Consider the following 17718-nt stretch of genomic DNA (forward strand, 5'->3'; position numbering starts at 1 on the left):
ATGTACTAAACAAGCAGGGTGTAAATTTCAAAAGAGGAAACATTTAAGCAATGCAGCGTCCCAATACAGCTATTCTCAAAAAAAAAAAAAAAAAAAAAAAAAAAAAAAAAAAAGTCAAATCATAGTCCATTACTACTCAGATTTATGATCAAAACTGCAGACTGGTGCTGCAGGCTACACTAGCATATCCTAGCAATTGTCCACACAGACTGATGAGGAAGATTTCTGCACTCTTAGCCAAGAAATCAGAACTGTGATGGACTGTAACTGCACCTACTGTGTGCGGGAATTGCGAAGTCAGACAGTACCCCAGAACCAAAAGGATGACAGGGAGGCAGCATAGTCCATGGTTTAGACAAAACTTGAAGTCATCGGACTCTGGGTTCTATTCCCAATTTTACCACTGTCACACAATAAGATGCTGGGTATGTCAATAAAGCCATGCGCAGCTCAGAATGAGTCCCATGTAGTGAGAGATTATGCAACCATACAAATCACTGCATAATTGCCTTTCAAAACATAATTGTTTTCAGGCTGCCACGTAACTATGCTTCAGAAACTGTTTTCATTTTGTTAAAAAATTAAGTGCCTAGCCCTTGTTGCAAATATAATCTTTAAAACGTGAATGAAATACAAACAGTGTGCAGACTGCTGGAAACAATAATTCTGGGCAAAGTATGAACTGCTCTCATTCATCTTATATAGGGAATTAACACTGAAATTTAATACTTTACATGTCAACAGTACTATTTCACTGCCGTTCATTTTAGTAGAAATATTCAGCTACTGTACTTCATATTTGAATATAATTCTTGATACTGGATCACTTTGTAGACTGTAAGCTCTTGGGGCCAGGGGCTTTTTTTTTAAAATGTGTTTTCCATTATGTGTACATAGTGCTTGGCACAATGGGACTCTTGCCCCTAATCAGGGCCTTTAAGCACCATGATAATAGGAGGTATTAAACATTTGTTATAGCAACACCCAAAGGGTTCAGTCAGGATGAGGGCCCCATTGTACTGGGCATTGTTTTCCAGTTAATCATTGGAACAACTGACCAAAGGCTGTGGTGGATTCTCCATCACTGAACATTTTTAAGTGAAAATTGGCAGTTTTTCTAATAGTTTCTCTAGTTCAAACAGGAATTAATCGAGGAAAGCCCTATGGCAAATGCTATACAGGAGGTCAATGGTCTCTTCTGGCCTTATCTATGAAACTATTGTATCCAGAGAGTCTCTCTGATTGGGAAAATTTATATTAGAACGGGGTGCCCAACCTATGGCCCATGGGCCATACGCAGACCACCAAAGCATTTCATAAGATCCATGACCTACTTCAACACAATATACTAACAGTCAATTCATTTGTGTTTTGTTGTAATATTTACATCATGTTAGTTTACACAAGACTGTAAATAGACAATACTGTACATAGAAGCAACCTATCTAAATACATACAAAACGAGCAGAAAAAATATAAACCAATACAATGAATTAAAATCTTATTAAAATACGTAGAATCTGTTTGACCCACACAAGGTTGTGCTTGGGTTTATGTGGCCTTCCTGGGTAATAAGGGTGGGCACCACTGAACTAGGAGACATGCAAAGGGGTAGAGGACGAGACCTATAACCAACAAGCCAGAGAACAAGGTGACTTTGGCCCAATTTTGTTGCTTACATGTTTTTTCGATGGAGGTTTTCCAGTTTTGTCATCACCTTGGGCAGGGCATGGGGACTGGCTAGAGTGGAGGGAGCTGGTAAGAATAATGGAGTAGGAAGAGGAAGGAAGCTCATCACCCACCCAGCCACAGTTAGCAAGCAGTGTTTCGTAGGCATTGCAGCAGAAGAGAGTCTGAATGAGGAATTTGAGGGAGGATAAAGTAGTGCCTGTTTTTGATTCCATCATGAAATCTCTCATTGATAAAGGGTAGCATGGAAGAAGCACAAAATTGCTTGAGAGAATAACTGGCTGGGGCAGGAAAGGGTGGGAATGTTGGCCAAGCGAAGGCAGCTGTCAACCTCACAGATTAATGTCTGTTTAGAGCATGAAAAGGCTAGCTTACCTGGTGGCCCCTGGAGTTTTGCTTTTTTCACTGTGAAGAAAAAAAAACATTAGTAATTTTGTCATAGTAACTGTTATTCTAGGCATTACACAACACAAGATCTGTCAAGCACTCAACACAGGACTGCGTGACAAGGGTTCTGATCCCATTTTTCATTTTATAACAAACCTGTGCCACAGATTTCCCCTGTAAACTGGGGTAATTAGCTCAGAAAGGTAGTTGTGAGGATTAGTTAATGTTTGTACAGTATTTTGAAAGTCATCGACTTTACATATACATTATAACTGTACTTAAGTCTCTTGTAAACCAGAAGCTATTAGCATTTGAGTATTCCATACCATCTAATTTGTAAGTTAAAGAAGCAATCCTGAAAAAAAAAAAAGTCTACGTTCTGTTCTCAAACTGTGGGTGAGTGCAGAGTCGAGGTGGTTGGGACATTTTTGATCAAATGTATTTTTGTTGCAATATGTTGTATCTAAGCTCAAACATTTCACTCAGACATACTTGATTCCACCAGGAAGGTTTCGGAGGTCTATTACAGACACTCTAGTCATTTCCAGAAAGTAAGAAAAAATTTTAAAAAAAAAAAATTTGATCTTTTACACAATTCTGTTTCACAAAAACGTTCAGAGTTTGGTTTTTGTTCCAGTGAGGAATGAAAAAAAAAACACAACACCTTGAAAGTTGTGTCAAAATCTTTTCCATGCAGAGATGCCAGGTCATATGGTTCTGGCTCTTCCTACATGTTTTCAACAGCTTCTACAGTCATCTAAAGATATTCAGGTTTCAGAGTAGCAGCTGTGTTAGTCTGATATTCAGTAGAAGACGCTGGGCACTTATAGATGCAGCTAGGAATAGACAGGCTAACCAGCCTTGGCTCAGCTCTTCTCCCCCACTTTTGTCCTGGTTTCTTAGATCTTTCCAGCAGTCATCCTGGGCGGGGATTCAGTGAAGAATGAACCCTGATTAACTCACTTCCCTACCTTAATAGGATTTACGTATGGCAGGAATCCTTTGTTTCCCATTACATTTCCACCTCCTATTAGTGGAAAAATACTAGTAGTCCAACATGAAGTCCAGTACCAGGTGACATGATCACATGACTCTGTAGTGTCAAAGCAGTCATGAGTCAAAGGTTGTTTGCAGCATCGCAGAAAGCTTCTCAGGAAGATGGGAGATTACCATCTTCAAAGTCCTAGTATTCTCCCTAATTGCCCATCCAGGCTGATGGCATTCTGTCTGGTGGACGTTCCCCAGGTGTAAACCCACTTGGAATTGTTACATAGTCAATATTCCTAACTTCAGATTCAAAAATGATACATGCACACAAATAGGATAATCATATTCAGTAAATCAACCTTTCCAATGATACCTTACATGATCCATCTTGCACACAACACATCTTAGTTATGCCATATTCATATCATAACAATATCTCTATGAAGAATATGGGGCAGTGTCACATGAATAAACAATTTAATTGTTTATATGCGCGCGTGCACACAGTTATAAACTTGCTTCTAGCAGGCCTTAAAAAAGGTTTTCAAGAGGATCTTGAATGAAGACTAGGTGGCAATCAAGAAAGCTAGTTTAGGAAGGATGTTCCACGAACAAGAGACAATATGGAAAGAAAGCACCATTGTGTCATTAAAAAAAAAAAATACACTGATAGCTTCTTCAAGGAGTAGGTAACATGTCTAATTCACATAGTTTAAGCAGCAAGAATAATTATTATAACATTACCATATTTACATTGTTTAGTCTGCAGAAAAGAATGAGAGGGGATTTGATAGCTGCTTTCAACTACCTGAAAGGGGGTTCCAAAGATGATGGATCTAGACTGTTCTCAGTGGTAGCAGATGACAGAACAAGGAGTAATGGTCTCAAGTTGCAGTGGGGGAGGTTTAGGTTGGATATTAGGAAAAACCTTTTTCACTAGGAGGGTGGTGAAGCACGGAAATGTGTTACCTAGGGAGGTGGTGGAATCTCCTTCCTTTGACGTTTTTAAGATCAGGCTTGACAAAGCCCTGGCTGGGATGATTTAGTTGGGGATTGGTCCTGCTTTGAGCATGGGGCTGGACTAGATGACCTCCTGAGGTCCCTTCCAACCCTGATATTCTGTGATTCTGTATATTTGTGTACATTTCCAAATGCATAGACAGTCTACCCATGTTATTTTTCCAGTGGATAAGGGCAATCTCTCACTGGTTGGGGTTTTACATATGTTGCACTTTGACAAGCTCACAGACTCACTGGCACTATAAAGTATGAACACCTAAAAAGGATATCTCCAAGCTCCTGCTAACTTTTCTAGTGCAAATGCATAGCATTTACGAGAAAACCTATCTAATCAGCTGAAAGGTAAGACGCACCTGAGAGTGAAAATGGCTTGAGAACTGAAGAAGCAATTACCTTTTTCCCAGAACAGAACACTCGTGCTGGAAGGCCATACTGACTGACCTTCCAGCAAAATATTTCTGCGTACAGACAGTAAATGAATATTGGCAGTTATGGAACCACCAGAACAGAACTACAAGAAAAGGTCAGTTGCCAGCATCTCATCCTAACACTGAAAAATACTTTACAAGTGTATATATTCTGAATCGAAAGGATAGGATCTATGTAATGTTCTCTCCATACAACAGGACAGGAATATTTTAACCAGAAGCTAGAACTGTTCTGCTAAAGGCTAGAACTGCTGAGAGGTGTGTGTCTATAATGTGTAATATAAAAAGTGTGAGCTCAGATGATGATGATGCTGTGTAACAACTGGCACAAACAGATTACACCATGCAGGTCTAAGGATTCCAGGTGACTCCCTGATCAACTCCTCTTTGAACCACACAGGTATTGAAGCTGCTTAACAATTTCAAGTCTGGCATAGGACAGTCTACCCACTTCTCAACTGCCTATGGGGACAAAGTATGAAGGCAGGTGCTCTTAAGGATCCTCTGTCAATGGTTCTAGGGTGAGGTGATGTTGAAAGCCTTTAACACTCTGCTCCTCTTTTCTGGATGACAGGAAAAAGGAATGTTAAGGAAAGGGAGGAGGTGCAGGTTAATATATAACTCCAAATGTCAGTGGATCTTTCCTCATGGTCAGGAATAGTAAGATTCCACTGCTGCTGGCAGTGAAGCAGACCGCTGCCAATGCAGAGAAGTTATTATGGCAGTACCCACTGCCACTGTGTGCTAGTGGCTTTCGACAATTACAAAGGTGACCGTCTGTACCACAGAGTGTACAGTCTCGAGTTGCCAACACACTGGGGCCTCAAACAAAAGTGGAGGATCCTTTTGCTCTGTTAGTAAAGGCTCCTCTGCCCTGGTTTACGGAAGAAATTCTATCTGATGCTAGCCTGAGAGGTAGAGGTTTTGTGTACTCTACACCGACTGTGGTGCTCTGTCCTCCACTATTCTCAGCCACTTATTAGAGGTTCATAAGCCCACTTTAGCCTTGGCTAACAGAGCTGAATCTTAGATCAGGCAGAATAGAGCCCCATGCTTTAAACTCCAGAGGCTGTGGGTTCAATAGTTGCTGCTGAAAAGCCTGCCCAGGGGCATAGCACTACAAATTTGTATACACACGTGTGTGTGTGTGTGTGTGTGTGTGTGTGTGTGTGTGTGTGTGTGTGTGTGTACACACATATATATAATTGTATGTAATTAAATAATTATATATAAATTATACAGGAGGCAGAAGCAAAGAGTCCTGTAGCACCTTATAGACTAACAAATGTATTGGAGCATAAGCTTTCGTGGATGAATACCCACTTCATCAGATGCATGTGAAGGAAGCAGAGTTTTGCTTAATTCCCCACCAAATCCTTAAGGGCTTAGTTGAGGGGTTTTCCCCAAAGAGGCATTTTCATCCCAACCCACTGCCTTAGCCCAGAGCCCCCTCCTGCACATGGATTTCCTCATTTCTGATCCCACCGCAGAGCCCGCACCCCCAGCCAGAGCCCTCACCCCCCGCCCCAGCCCTGATATCCCTCCCACCCTCCAAACCCTTCAGTCCCAGCCCAGAGCCCCCTCCTGCACCCCAAACCCTTCATTCCCAGCCTCACCCCAGAGCCCACACCCCCAGCTGGAGCCCTTTCCTCCTCTCGCACCCCAACCCAGCCTGCTGAAAATGAGCGAGTGAGGCAGGCTGGGGGAAGAGAGTGAGCAACAGGGAAGGGGGAAGGAGTGAGAGGGACAGGGCCTCAGAAGGGGCAGGGCAGGGGCAGGGCAAGGGTGTTCGGTTTTGTGCATGTAGAAAGTTGGTGACCCTAGTGACAATTAAGGGAATTAAATTCATTTTTTTCACATCATTTATGGTTGAACCTGTATTGTAAATTAGAACCCTCATGTTTTATCTGATATGACTTTGTGTCCTGTGTTGAGAGCCAGTTTGAACTGGTCTATGTGTGGCCTGTTTGTGATGCATAACCACCATCATTTCTCATCCTACGGAAAGCTAACATAGAAAGTTGTGCCGAGTCATGAATGGTTTTCTGAAGGATCTGCTCTAGTTTAAACAGGAATTATTTTGGGAAAGTCCTATGGCCCATGTTCTACAGGAGGTCAGACTAGATGATCACAGTGGTCCCTTCTGGGCTTTGACTCTATGAATCAACCAGATGGCTCCCAAGTACTATTGGCTTGCTAACTACTCTTATCCACTTCACTACCCCAATGAAACAAGGGTGTGGTGCAAGTAAATCCAGTATGACTGGGGCTAATGACTAAAACTGCGTTCTTAAGAAGGAGAGGTTCTATGTTTAAGGGCCATACCTCCAACAGGAAGAGATGAGACAGCTAGTGGAAAGGAAACAAAAAGGACTTTGCCTTCCCCCAAGGACACTGACCAAGACCCAAGGACTCTTAGGAATGGTGACGACTGAAGGCAAATTGCGTTCAGGTATTTTGTTGTTTCAGCTTAGATTAGGTAACACTTGTGCTGTCTAGGAGTAAACTGAGGCTTGTACATAATACTACTTGTCGGTAAAGTTAAGCTGCTCAGGGGTGTGAATAAGCCTCCCTCTGAGCAATGTAAGTTACACCAACGTAAGCGCCGGTGTGAGAGTGTCTTATAGAGATGGATTTACTGCCAACAGGAGAGCTCTCTCTCATCAGCATAGCACTTCACCAGAAGCACTACAGCAGTGCTGTTATGATGCTTCTAGTGTAGACTACCCCAGAATGTTATAGAAGTTCCTTTGGAAAGCCTGTGTTACTTACTTTGCCTGTCACGTGGTCCCCCAAAGAGTTTAATTATAAACAAGAAAGTCCACAAGGGTGAAGCTTCGGGGAAAGTGTGCACAGGCAAACAAGGAAGTTTGGGAGTTTCCGCATAGGTTACAGGGCCAAGGACAGTAGGACCCCTGTCCCACATCCCAAGAAGAGGAGCCAGCAAAGTCTACACCGAGAACATTGGACCCCGGAAGCAAGAAATGGAAACAATGACCCAACTCTGCCAAAACCCAGCAGACTTGAAAGTCTGGGGGATCCAAAGGTTCAATCCAATATAGCAAACTGGTGACCATCCACTAAATGGAGACTCAATCATGACTGTAAATGCATCACCCCAGACAAAGTAAAAATATTAGAAAATTAACCCTCCCACCAAAAATCAAAGTTTCTCACTTATTTGCAGAAGAGACTGGTTACTCAGTCACTTCTAAGCTCTGAGAATGCAGCATTTTGAAACTAACTGTAATTGTTAAATCCTACTTCATTTCAAACGGCAGCTCTCAGCAAACTTGGCAACCGTGAAAGAGCTCCGTCATTCAGGAGCAAACATGAAATTGTGCTGAATGGTAATCCTCCTATGCTCAGCGGGAAAAAAAATGAAAAACAAATGCTAGAAAACAAGAGATGAAACTGTAGTCTAGAAATAGAGCTTTGAGCTACGAGGTGAGTGATCTGGGTATGAAAACCACAAAGATATGCTCGCCTTCCTGCTGCAGTTACTGCAGAGACCATAGTGAATTTAGTCCCAGGGGAGGGGGTGCAGAAGTACCTTGGGTCACTCGATGACCTATTAGAGTGAAAATCCTCCATTCCACCTCCCCTTGAAGGATATGATCATATCTATTGCAGGACTGATTGAGACAAAAGATCAATTGATATCTTGACACAAAGTATATGGGAGCGGGAAGAACTAGTGGCAAGGTCAGGTTGCTGAAAAACAGCCAATGCCTCCCAAAAAGAACTAGCCAGAATCTGTCACCACCTTGGTATTATTTGAAAAGACTAGAAGACTAAGTTAACACCCTATCAACTATCCAGATTTCAAAATGTGAGATTCTAAAGGCTATTCATTTCTGATTGAAACCACTAGTATGGTCAAGCTTTTACAAGCTTTAGAATATTACTGGACCCCAATGCCTAAAAGTTCTCTTCATTACAAAGAAGCATGTGGAAAAAATGTTTAAACCGTCCCCATTCTTCTTATGCTCAAGCTGATAACACAGAGAATAATGTGGTGATAGTATTTCTGAACCACAAAAATCAGGAAGACAGTTTTGAACTGTAGCACCAGAAACCAACTGGATCAGAGATCACACTCAAAAGAACAAAAAGAAAAGGAGTACTTGTGGCACCTTAGAGACTAACAAATTTATTAGAGCATAAGCTTTCGTGAGCTACAGCTCACTTCATCGGATGCATTTCTGTAGCTCACGAAAGCTTATGCTCTAATAAATTTGTTAGTCTCTAAGGTGCCACAAGTACTTTTTCTTTTTGCGAATACAGACTAACAGCTGCTACTCTGAAACTCAAAAGAACAGTCTCCTCTCCATAATCATAGCTTCTAAAAGGAACACATTCTTATTCAGGAAAATGTTAAATGCGATATGGAATTTCTCAATAAATGTGTGGTTTCAGGCTCACCTTTTGCATTTCCTTTGCTAAATACAGGGATATAGATACAGAGAGAATGAGCAGATGTCCAAAAGATTACATTCCAACTAAATCCAGCACATGACTTACAGAGCTGGTCATTCACCACGTTGCACAACAAAATCCACATCCGTTCCATGAACAAAAACAAAATATCTGAAACCAGGTTTGGGTATCGGGGGAGAAACAGTGAGAAGCTACAGTTTAATTGGTGGTCTCCAACTAAATTTAACAAAAAGCTTGCAAAAACGTTTTGCCAGCATCAGCTCTTTCATATAAACTTTTAGTCCTGAATTATTTCCCTCCTCCCCGCAAAAAATTAAAACAATGCTATTATATTGGGTTCTCTTAGGAAGCTCTGGCCATGTCCCCGACTGCACACAAAAGCGGTAGCATTGCAGTAGTTCAGACTTGCATTTAACTCAGTTTGTAAGTTTGTCACACACAGAAGTATCAGATTTCCCTGCTCCATTATATAGCATTGTATGAACAACGGTGCTTTACTTGCAAAAATAAAAGACAACTCCCTGCTTATACTCCAAAATTAGACCCAATCATCAAATACTATGCCTGCATATGGGAAGTGGCACAGGTAGGACAGTATTGAAACAGAAAGAAGAATCCGCATTGAGAATATTCTCCATAATTTTTCAAGTTTCCTTTTGTCAGAGATCCAGGAATGTTGCCTGCCTCCTGACTCTGTAGTTCTGAACTCTGTAGTTCTAAACCATTCCTAGCAAGAGATGTCAAGAGTAACAAGAAGGGTTTCTTCAGGTATGCTGGCAACAAGAAGAAAGCCAAGGAAAGTGTGGGCCCCTTACTGAATGAGGGAGGCAAGCTAGTGACAGAGGATGTGGAAAAAGCTGATGTACTCAATGCTTTTTTTGCCTCTGTTTTCACTAACAAGGTCAGCTCCCAGACTGCTGTGCTGGGCATCACAAAATGGGGAAGAGATGGCCAGCCCTCTGTAGAGATAGAGGTGGTTAGGGACTATTTAGAAAAGCTGGACGTGCACAAGTCCATGGGGCCGGACGAATTGCATCCGAGAGTGCTGAGGGAATTGGCGGCTGTGATTGCAGAGCCCTTGGCCATTATCTTTGAAAACTCGTGGCGAACGGGGGAAGTCCCGGATGACTGGAAAAAGGCTAATGTAGTGCCCATCTTTAAAAAAGGGAAGAAGGAGGATCCTGGGAACTACAGGCCAGTCAGCCTCACCTCAGTCCCTGGAAAAATCATGGAGCAGGTCCTCAAAGAATCAATCCTGAAGCACTTAGAGGAGAGGAAAGTGATCAGGAACAGTCAGCATGGATTCACCAAGGGAAGGTCATGCCTGACTAATCTAATCGCCTTTTATGATGAGATTACTGGTTCTGTGGATGAAGGGAAAGCAGTGGATGTATTGTTTCTTGACTTTAGCAAAGCTTTTGACACGGTCTCCCACACAGCATTCTTGTCAGTAAGTTAAGGAAGTATGGGCTGGATGAATGCACTATAAGGTGGGTAGAAAGCTGGCTAGATTGTCGGGCTCAACGGGTAGTGATCAATGGCTCCATGTCTAGTTGGCAGCCGGTGTCAAGTGGAGTGCCCCAGGGGTCGGTCCTGGGGCCCGTTTTGTTCAATATCTTCATAAATGATCTGGAGGATGGTGTGGATTGCACTCTCAGCAAATTTGCGGATGATACTAAACTGGGAGGAGTGGTAGATACGCTGGAGGGGAGGGATAGGATACAGAAGGACCTAGACAAATTGGAAGATTGGGCCAAAAGAAATCTAATGAGGTTCAATAAGGATAAGTGCAGGGTCCTGCACTTAGGATGGAAGAATCCAATGCACCGCTACAGACTAGGGACCGAATGGCTCGGCAGCAGTTCTGCGGAAAAGGACCTAGGGGTGACAGTGGACGAGAAGCTGGATATGAGTCAGCAGTGTGCCCTTGTTGCCAAGAAGGCCAATGGCATTTTGGGATGTATAAGTAGGGGCATAGCGAGCAGATCGAGGGACGTGATCGTTCCCCTCTATTCGACACTGGTGAGGCCTCATCTGGAGTACTGTGTCCAGTTTTGGGCCCCACACTACAAGAAGGATGTGGATAAATTGGAAAGAGTACAGCGAAGGGCAACAAAAATGATTAGGGGTCTAGAGCACATGACTTATGAGGAGAGGCTGAGGGAGCTGGGATTGTTTAGTCTGCAGAAGAGAAGAATGAGGGGGGATTTGATAGCTGCTTTCAACTACCTGAAAGGGGGTTTCAAAGAGGATGGCTCTAGACTGTTCTCAATGGTAGCAGATGACAGAACGAGGAGTAATGGTCTCAAGTTGCAATGGGGGAGGTTTAGATTGGATATTAGGAAAAACTTTTTCACTAAGAGGGTGGTGAAACACTGGAATGCGTTACCTAGGGAGGTGGTAGAATCTCCTTCCTTAGAGGTTTTTAAGGTCAGGCTTGACAAAGCCATGGCTAGGATGATTTAACTGGGACTTGGTCCTGCTTTGAGCAGGGGGTTGGACTAGATGACCTTCTGGGGTCCCTTCCAACCCTGATATTCTATGATTCTATGATTCTAACTACTGTACTTCCTTCAGGAGTCTGATTTGTCTTGTGTACCACCAAGTTTCACCTCATTTAAAAACTACTTGCTTACAAAAAACATACAAAAGTGTCACAGCACACTTACTGAAAAATTGCTTATGTTCTCATTTTTACCATATAAAATAAATCAATTGGAATATGAATATTGTACTTACATTTCAGTGTATAGCATTAGAACATTTTCATTGTCTGTATGAAATTTTAGTTTGTACTGACTTTGCTAGTGCTTTTTATGTACCCTGTTGTAAAACTAGGCAAATATCTAAATGAGTTGATGTACTCCCTGAAAGACCTCTGAATACCTCCAGGCATACACATATCCCTGGGTTGAGAACCACTGCCCTGACCCATCAACACATGCCCCATCCTTACAAGTTTATTGTACTTTTCTATCTTTAAAATAATTCCTACTCTTTCAGATCCCGCACCAGTTTCTAGAGACTGTGCCAATTATTTGTATACAACAAATGTTTCTTCCAAAATACAATATAAAAAAGAAAACATTTCTCTCTGAGAAACATCCAGCTTAAAATTAGAACAGACGTGCCAAGATTATAAAAAGGTTAAGATTCAATCAACTAGTCTAGACTAAAGGAACCCAAGTCCTAAAGACTGCAAATTCTGGCACTGACCTTCTATTACTAAGATTCTGTGACACCCCCACCCCCCAAAAATCTCACTTAGACAGACCTCTGGCAAAATGTTTAAATTCACAAAAAGGAACAGCCCAGGAGTTGGTCAGAGTCTGCATTCAACCCCATCCTTTGTAAAGCAGGGGCAGCTCTAAACTGCTTCAGTCACAGAGGAAGTAGAATTTCAGCTGAATGTACATTTCAACTCTTCAGCTTCCTGCATCAGACTTGACTATGTACCTACTATTCAATTTAATGACATGTAGCTCCATTCAATATTTATCAATTAAACAAACTGACGGAAGTCAAGCTCTAAAAGTTGAAAACAAATGGAAAAAGTAAAAGATTTGGAGGCATTTTTTGTGCATTAGATGTAGCAGTGCTGTATACTACCATCCAAATAAGAAAGAGCAAGTCAGCGTCACCTTTTTCTTCACAGCCTGTCTGGAAGGAGCAGCATCTTTTACTTTTCACATTTACTTTTGCGTTCCATCCGCAACAAAATTATTTGTCTATTTCCTCCCTTCAAGTGTCAGTTATTTTTCACCAGGGTTTTCTTACCATGAGAAAAAACATTTACTTTGGGATCAGACTAGATTTCTTCAAATAAACCAAGAAAGACTCAAATGGCTTCAAGCTTCATTAATGACGGCAAATCTCGAACTGAGCTAGGCTAGGCTTCCCCTCCGCACCGAAAGCCCAGGCTCCAACCTTAACTTACCTTTTGCTACCTGATCTGCTGAATTTTCCGGCAGCAGGCCTGCCCACTTGATTCTTTGGGAGTTTTCCAGTAGTCTCATTCCCCACCTCAGGTGAACCTTTAAGGGTCCAGGAAGAACAGGAACCTACCCAACTGCTCCATTCATTCTACAGCAACAAGGCTGATACATCATTGCTCCATACCTGCCACGTGTCATGCCCTGGTGTGATGTTTTTGCATTTTGCAGCCCTGACATGCCTACATACATTTCAAATAGGGTCATTCACAAGAGACTCCAATACAGTTAATACCCTGTAATCTAATAGAAGGTGTCCTGGGATGTGGGCGCCAGGAATTCTACACCCCACCTCTTACAGAAATATTAAGGGGTCTATGAATGTCACAACTTTTATTACTGAGCAAAGCCTTATGCTCAGTGCAGGGCTGGCTCCAGGCACCAGCTTTCCAAACAGGTGCTTGGGGCGGCATTTAGAATGGGGCGGCAGTCTGTGTCCCAAGACAGCAATTTGGCAGCAGCTCCACTGCTCTTCCCACCGCAGCGGCTTCCGGCGGCAGTGGCAATTCGGCGGCGACTGCTTGGGGCGGCAAAATTGGTAGAGCCATTTCTGGCTCAGTGTGACAAATATGGCAGTTTCCTACATATCTCTGGGAGACATTAAATTAAACTTAAATGTAACTAAAGGATAGGCATAAATGGTCAGTTTTCACAGTGGAGAGGTAAATAGCAGAATCCCCCAAAGATCTATACTGCGACCAATGCTGTTCAACATATTCATCAATGATCTGGAAAAGGATGTGAACCAGGGGTACTCTATTTTTTGTCAAGGTCCAAATTTCTTGGTCAATGTATAGTCAAGGTCCAGACTCCAGGATAAACAACAATAAAAACAATAATGATTAGTCAATAAAAAGATTTCTGGGTCTGTTCAAAAGCATCTGGCGGTCCACATTTGTCCCATGATCCACTTATTGACTACCCCTGATGTAAAACAGTACGATACAAATCTGACTGCAAAAAATTACAAAGGGATCTCACAAAACTGGGTGACTGGGCAACAAAATGGCAGATGAAATTTAATGTTGATAAATGCAAAGTAATGCACATTGGAAAGCATAGTCCGAACTATATATATATAAAATGGTAGGGTCTAAATTAACTGTTAAAACTCAAGAAAGATCTTGGAGTCATTGTGGATAGTTCTCTGAAAACATCCACTCAATGTGCAGTGGCTGTCAAAAAAGGGAACAGAACGCTGGGAATAATTAAGAAAGGGATAGATAATAGGACAGAAAATATCATGTTGCCTCTATATAAATCCATGGTATGCCCACATCTTGAATACTGTGTGCAGATGTGGTCGCCCCATCTCAAAAAAGATCTATTGGAATTGGAAAAGGTTCAGAATAGGGCAACAAAAATTATTAGGGGTATGGCATGGTTTTCATACGAGGAGAGATTAATCAGACTGGGACTTTTCAGCTTGGAATAGAGACAGCTAAGGGGAGATAGGATTGAAGTCCATAAAATCATGACTGGTGTAGAGAAAGTAGATAAAGGAAGTGTTGCTTACTATTTCTCCTAACACAAGAACTAGGGGGTCACCAAATGAAATTAATAGGCAGCAGGTTTAAAACAAACAAAAGGAAGTATTTCTTCACACAATGAACAGTCAACCTGTGGAACTCTTTGGCAGAGGATGTTGTGAAGGCCAAGACTATAACAGGGTTCAAAAAAGAACTAGATAAATTCATGGAGGATAGCTCCATCGATGGCTATTAGCCAGGATGGGCAGGAATGGTGTCCCTAGCCTCTGTTTGCCGGAAGCTAGGAATGGGCGACAGAGGATGGATCACTTGATTAACTGTTCTGTTCATTCCCATTGGGGCACCTGGAATTGGCCACTATTGGAAGACAGGATATTGGGCTAGATGGACCTTTGGTCTGACCCAGCATGGCCATTCTTATGTAGTTATAAGCAGAGCCCCCTGTAATTTCTTTTTATATATAATTAATATTTTTAAGGAAATTTCCTTTGTTTTTTTTGCCCCTTGGAAGGAATCCGGGAGACCCTGGGGCAGCTGGAGAGCAAGCACACCCCAGTTTGGAGAGCAGGGCTTGGGAGCAGCGGGGGACTAGAGAATGAGCCAGTCCTGTCCTCGCCAAACTGTGCAGGCTCCTGTCAGCGCTGGGCTCGGCTCTGTTCTCCTGGTACATGGGGTTGCAGAGCTCGTCAGCTTTGGCCCAGCTGACCTGCTGTCATGAGGCAGAGGCTGCTGTGCCACACACAAGCGGCGCTGTGACCCTGTGCACCAGGTTGCTGGAGTTTGCCTCCTACCCCTCTAACATCAGGGGGATGGGTAAGCCAAACCTGGGTAGCCTTTTGTTATACAATTTCTTAATTTCATTTTGTTTCACATTTGTGAAAAACACTGGGCTCTAGTTAAAAAGAAAAGGAGTACTTGTGGCACCTTAGAGTAACAAATTTATTTGAGCATAAGCTTTCGTGAACTACAGCTCACTTCATCGGATGCATTTGGTGGAAAAAACTCTAGTTATGAGTTATGTGAAATGCTGCTGAGTTAGGGCTCTGGCTGCATTGAAGTTGTGGGAATTTTACATGATGTGGTCTCATTTTAATTCTTCGGCTACCTGATGCTACAATAATTAAAATTAAATCAAACTCCAAAACATTAAGATTCTTCTTCTAGTACTGCCATTTGAGTTGCTGTCCTCATAGAATATCAGGGTTGGAAGGGACCTCAGGAGGTCATCTAGTCCAACCCCCTGCTCAAAGCAGGACCAATCCACAACTAAATCATCCCAGCCAGGGCTTTGTCAAGCTGGGCCTTAAAAACCTCTAGGGATGGAGGTTCCACCACCTCCCTAGGTAACCCATTCCACTGCTTCACCACCCTCCTAGTGAAAAAGTTTTTCCTAATATCCAACCTAGACCTCCCCCACTGCAACATGAGACCATTACTCCTCTTTCTGTCATCTGCTACCACTGAGAACAGTCTAGATCCATCCTCTTTGGAACCCCCCTTCAGGTAGTTGAAAGCAGCTATCAAATCCCCTCTCATTCTTCTCTTCTGCAGACTAAACAATCCCAGTTTCCTCAGCCTCTCCTCATAAGTCATGTGTTCCAGTCCCCTAATCATTTTTGTTGCCCTCCGCTGGACTCTCTCCAATTTTTCCACATCCTTCTTGTAGTGTGGAGCCCAAAACTGGACACAGTACTCCAGATGAGGCCTCACCAACGTCCAATAGAGTGGAACGATCACGTCCCTCGGTCTGCTGGCAATGCCCCTACTTATACATTCCAAAATGCCAGTGGCCTTCTTGGCAACAAGGGCACACTGTTGACTTGTATCCAGCTTCTCGTCCACTGTAATCCCTAGGTCCTTTTCTGCAGAACTGCTATCTAGCCACTCGATCCCTAGTCTGTAGCGGTGTATGGGATTCTTCCATCCTAAATGCAGGACTCTGCACTTGTCCTTGTTGAATCTCATCAGATTTATTTTGGCCCAATCCTCTAATTTGTCTAGGTCCCTCTGTATCCCATCCCTACCCTCTCAGAATGAGAGCAAAGCCTTTAAAACACTTTAAAAATAAAAATTTTTCCCTATACTCTGATTTATATAAGAAAAAAATTCATAGGTGCCTGACCTTTATGTTTAAAGAGCAGACACATCAACTTAATATAGGGATCAACGGACACTCTTATTGAGGTCAGACACTAATCTACTACAAATACTTAGGTATTTCTTAGTGAAAGTCTGCAAACAGAAAGCTACCAAATATACACCAGTACTGTGCCAGTTACATAAGAACGTCCATACTGGGTCAGACCAAAGGTCCATCCAGCCCAGTATCCTGTCTCCCAACAGTGGCCAATGCCAGGTGCCCCAGAGGGAGCGAACCTAACAGGTAATGATCAAGTGATCTCTCGCCTGCCATCCATCTCCACCCTCTGACAGACAAACAGAGGCTAGGGACACCATTCCTTACCCATCCTGGCTAATAGCCATTAATGGGCTTAACCTCCATGAATTTATCCAGTTCTCTTTTAAACCCTGTTATAGTCCTAGCCTTCACAACCTCCTCGGGCAAGGAGTTCCACAGGTTGACTGTGTGCTGTGTGAAGAAGAACTTCCTTTTATTTGTTCTAAACCTGCTGCCCACTAATTTAATTTGGTGGCCCCTAGTTCTTGTATTATACATAGTGCTGGAATGTTTTACAATATTTTTAAACAAATTCTGCATTTAGACATCCAGATTTCTAGACTCAAAACAATTTCAGCCTCTCTGAAGACCAGTGGCTTAGACAGATTTAAAAAAAGATTCTGAACTCCAAGACATGAAATTCTTTTTCCTTCTTATTTTTAAAGATAGTTAAAGGCTGTTCCCTTCTTTCTGTCCTCGTATGCCTTCCTGTGGGTTTGTATGACATGGCACCTAGCAAAATGGATCCTCATTAGGAATTTCTGGAGTCACTAAAATACAAATAAATTCTGGATTGTGTCTGATGGATATACACAGGGAGGGGAAGGAACTACCTCTTGTCTGTATCAAATTCCATATCTAAAATTTCATTATGACTAAAGCTAAGATTTTGTCACTGATATTTTTAATAAGTCACAGACCGGTCTTGGGCAATAAAGAAAAAAAGTCACAGAAGCCCATGACGTGTCCCTGACTTTTTCCTAAAAAATATCCATGATAAAATGGGAAGGGGCTGGGCAGATGCTGGGTAACTGGGAGCTCCAGCCCCCCCACCCCCCCGCACCTGTGGCTGGAAGCAGCCGGGGCTGAAGTCATGGAGGTCTTTG

General features: G+C 42.6%; 1 protein-coding gene across 8 annotated transcripts in view; it reads right to left on the reverse strand.

The window, feature by feature from the left end:
• UNC13B (unc-13 homolog B) overlaps positions 1-17718 on the reverse strand; it is a 389750-nt gene that overhangs the window by 332098 nt on the left and 39934 nt on the right. For 7 of the 8 annotated variants that reach the window (XM_043514555.1, XM_043514556.1, XM_043514557.1 and 4 more), the window contains exon 2: positions 2065-2094. In XM_043514555.1, the coding sequence (XP_043370490.1) occupies positions 2065-2094 (30 nt within the window). Of the gene's footprint in view, positions 1-1802; positions 1973-2064; positions 2095-17718 lie in introns of those variants that run through there. The other variant, XM_043514559.1, reaches the window with a different exon arrangement.

Source organism: Dermochelys coriacea, chromosome 5 (assembly GCF_009764565.3).
Source record: "Dermochelys coriacea isolate rDerCor1 chromosome 5, rDerCor1.pri.v4, whole genome shotgun sequence".
Taxonomy (NCBI): Eukaryota; Metazoa; Chordata; order Testudines; family Dermochelyidae; genus Dermochelys; species Dermochelys coriacea.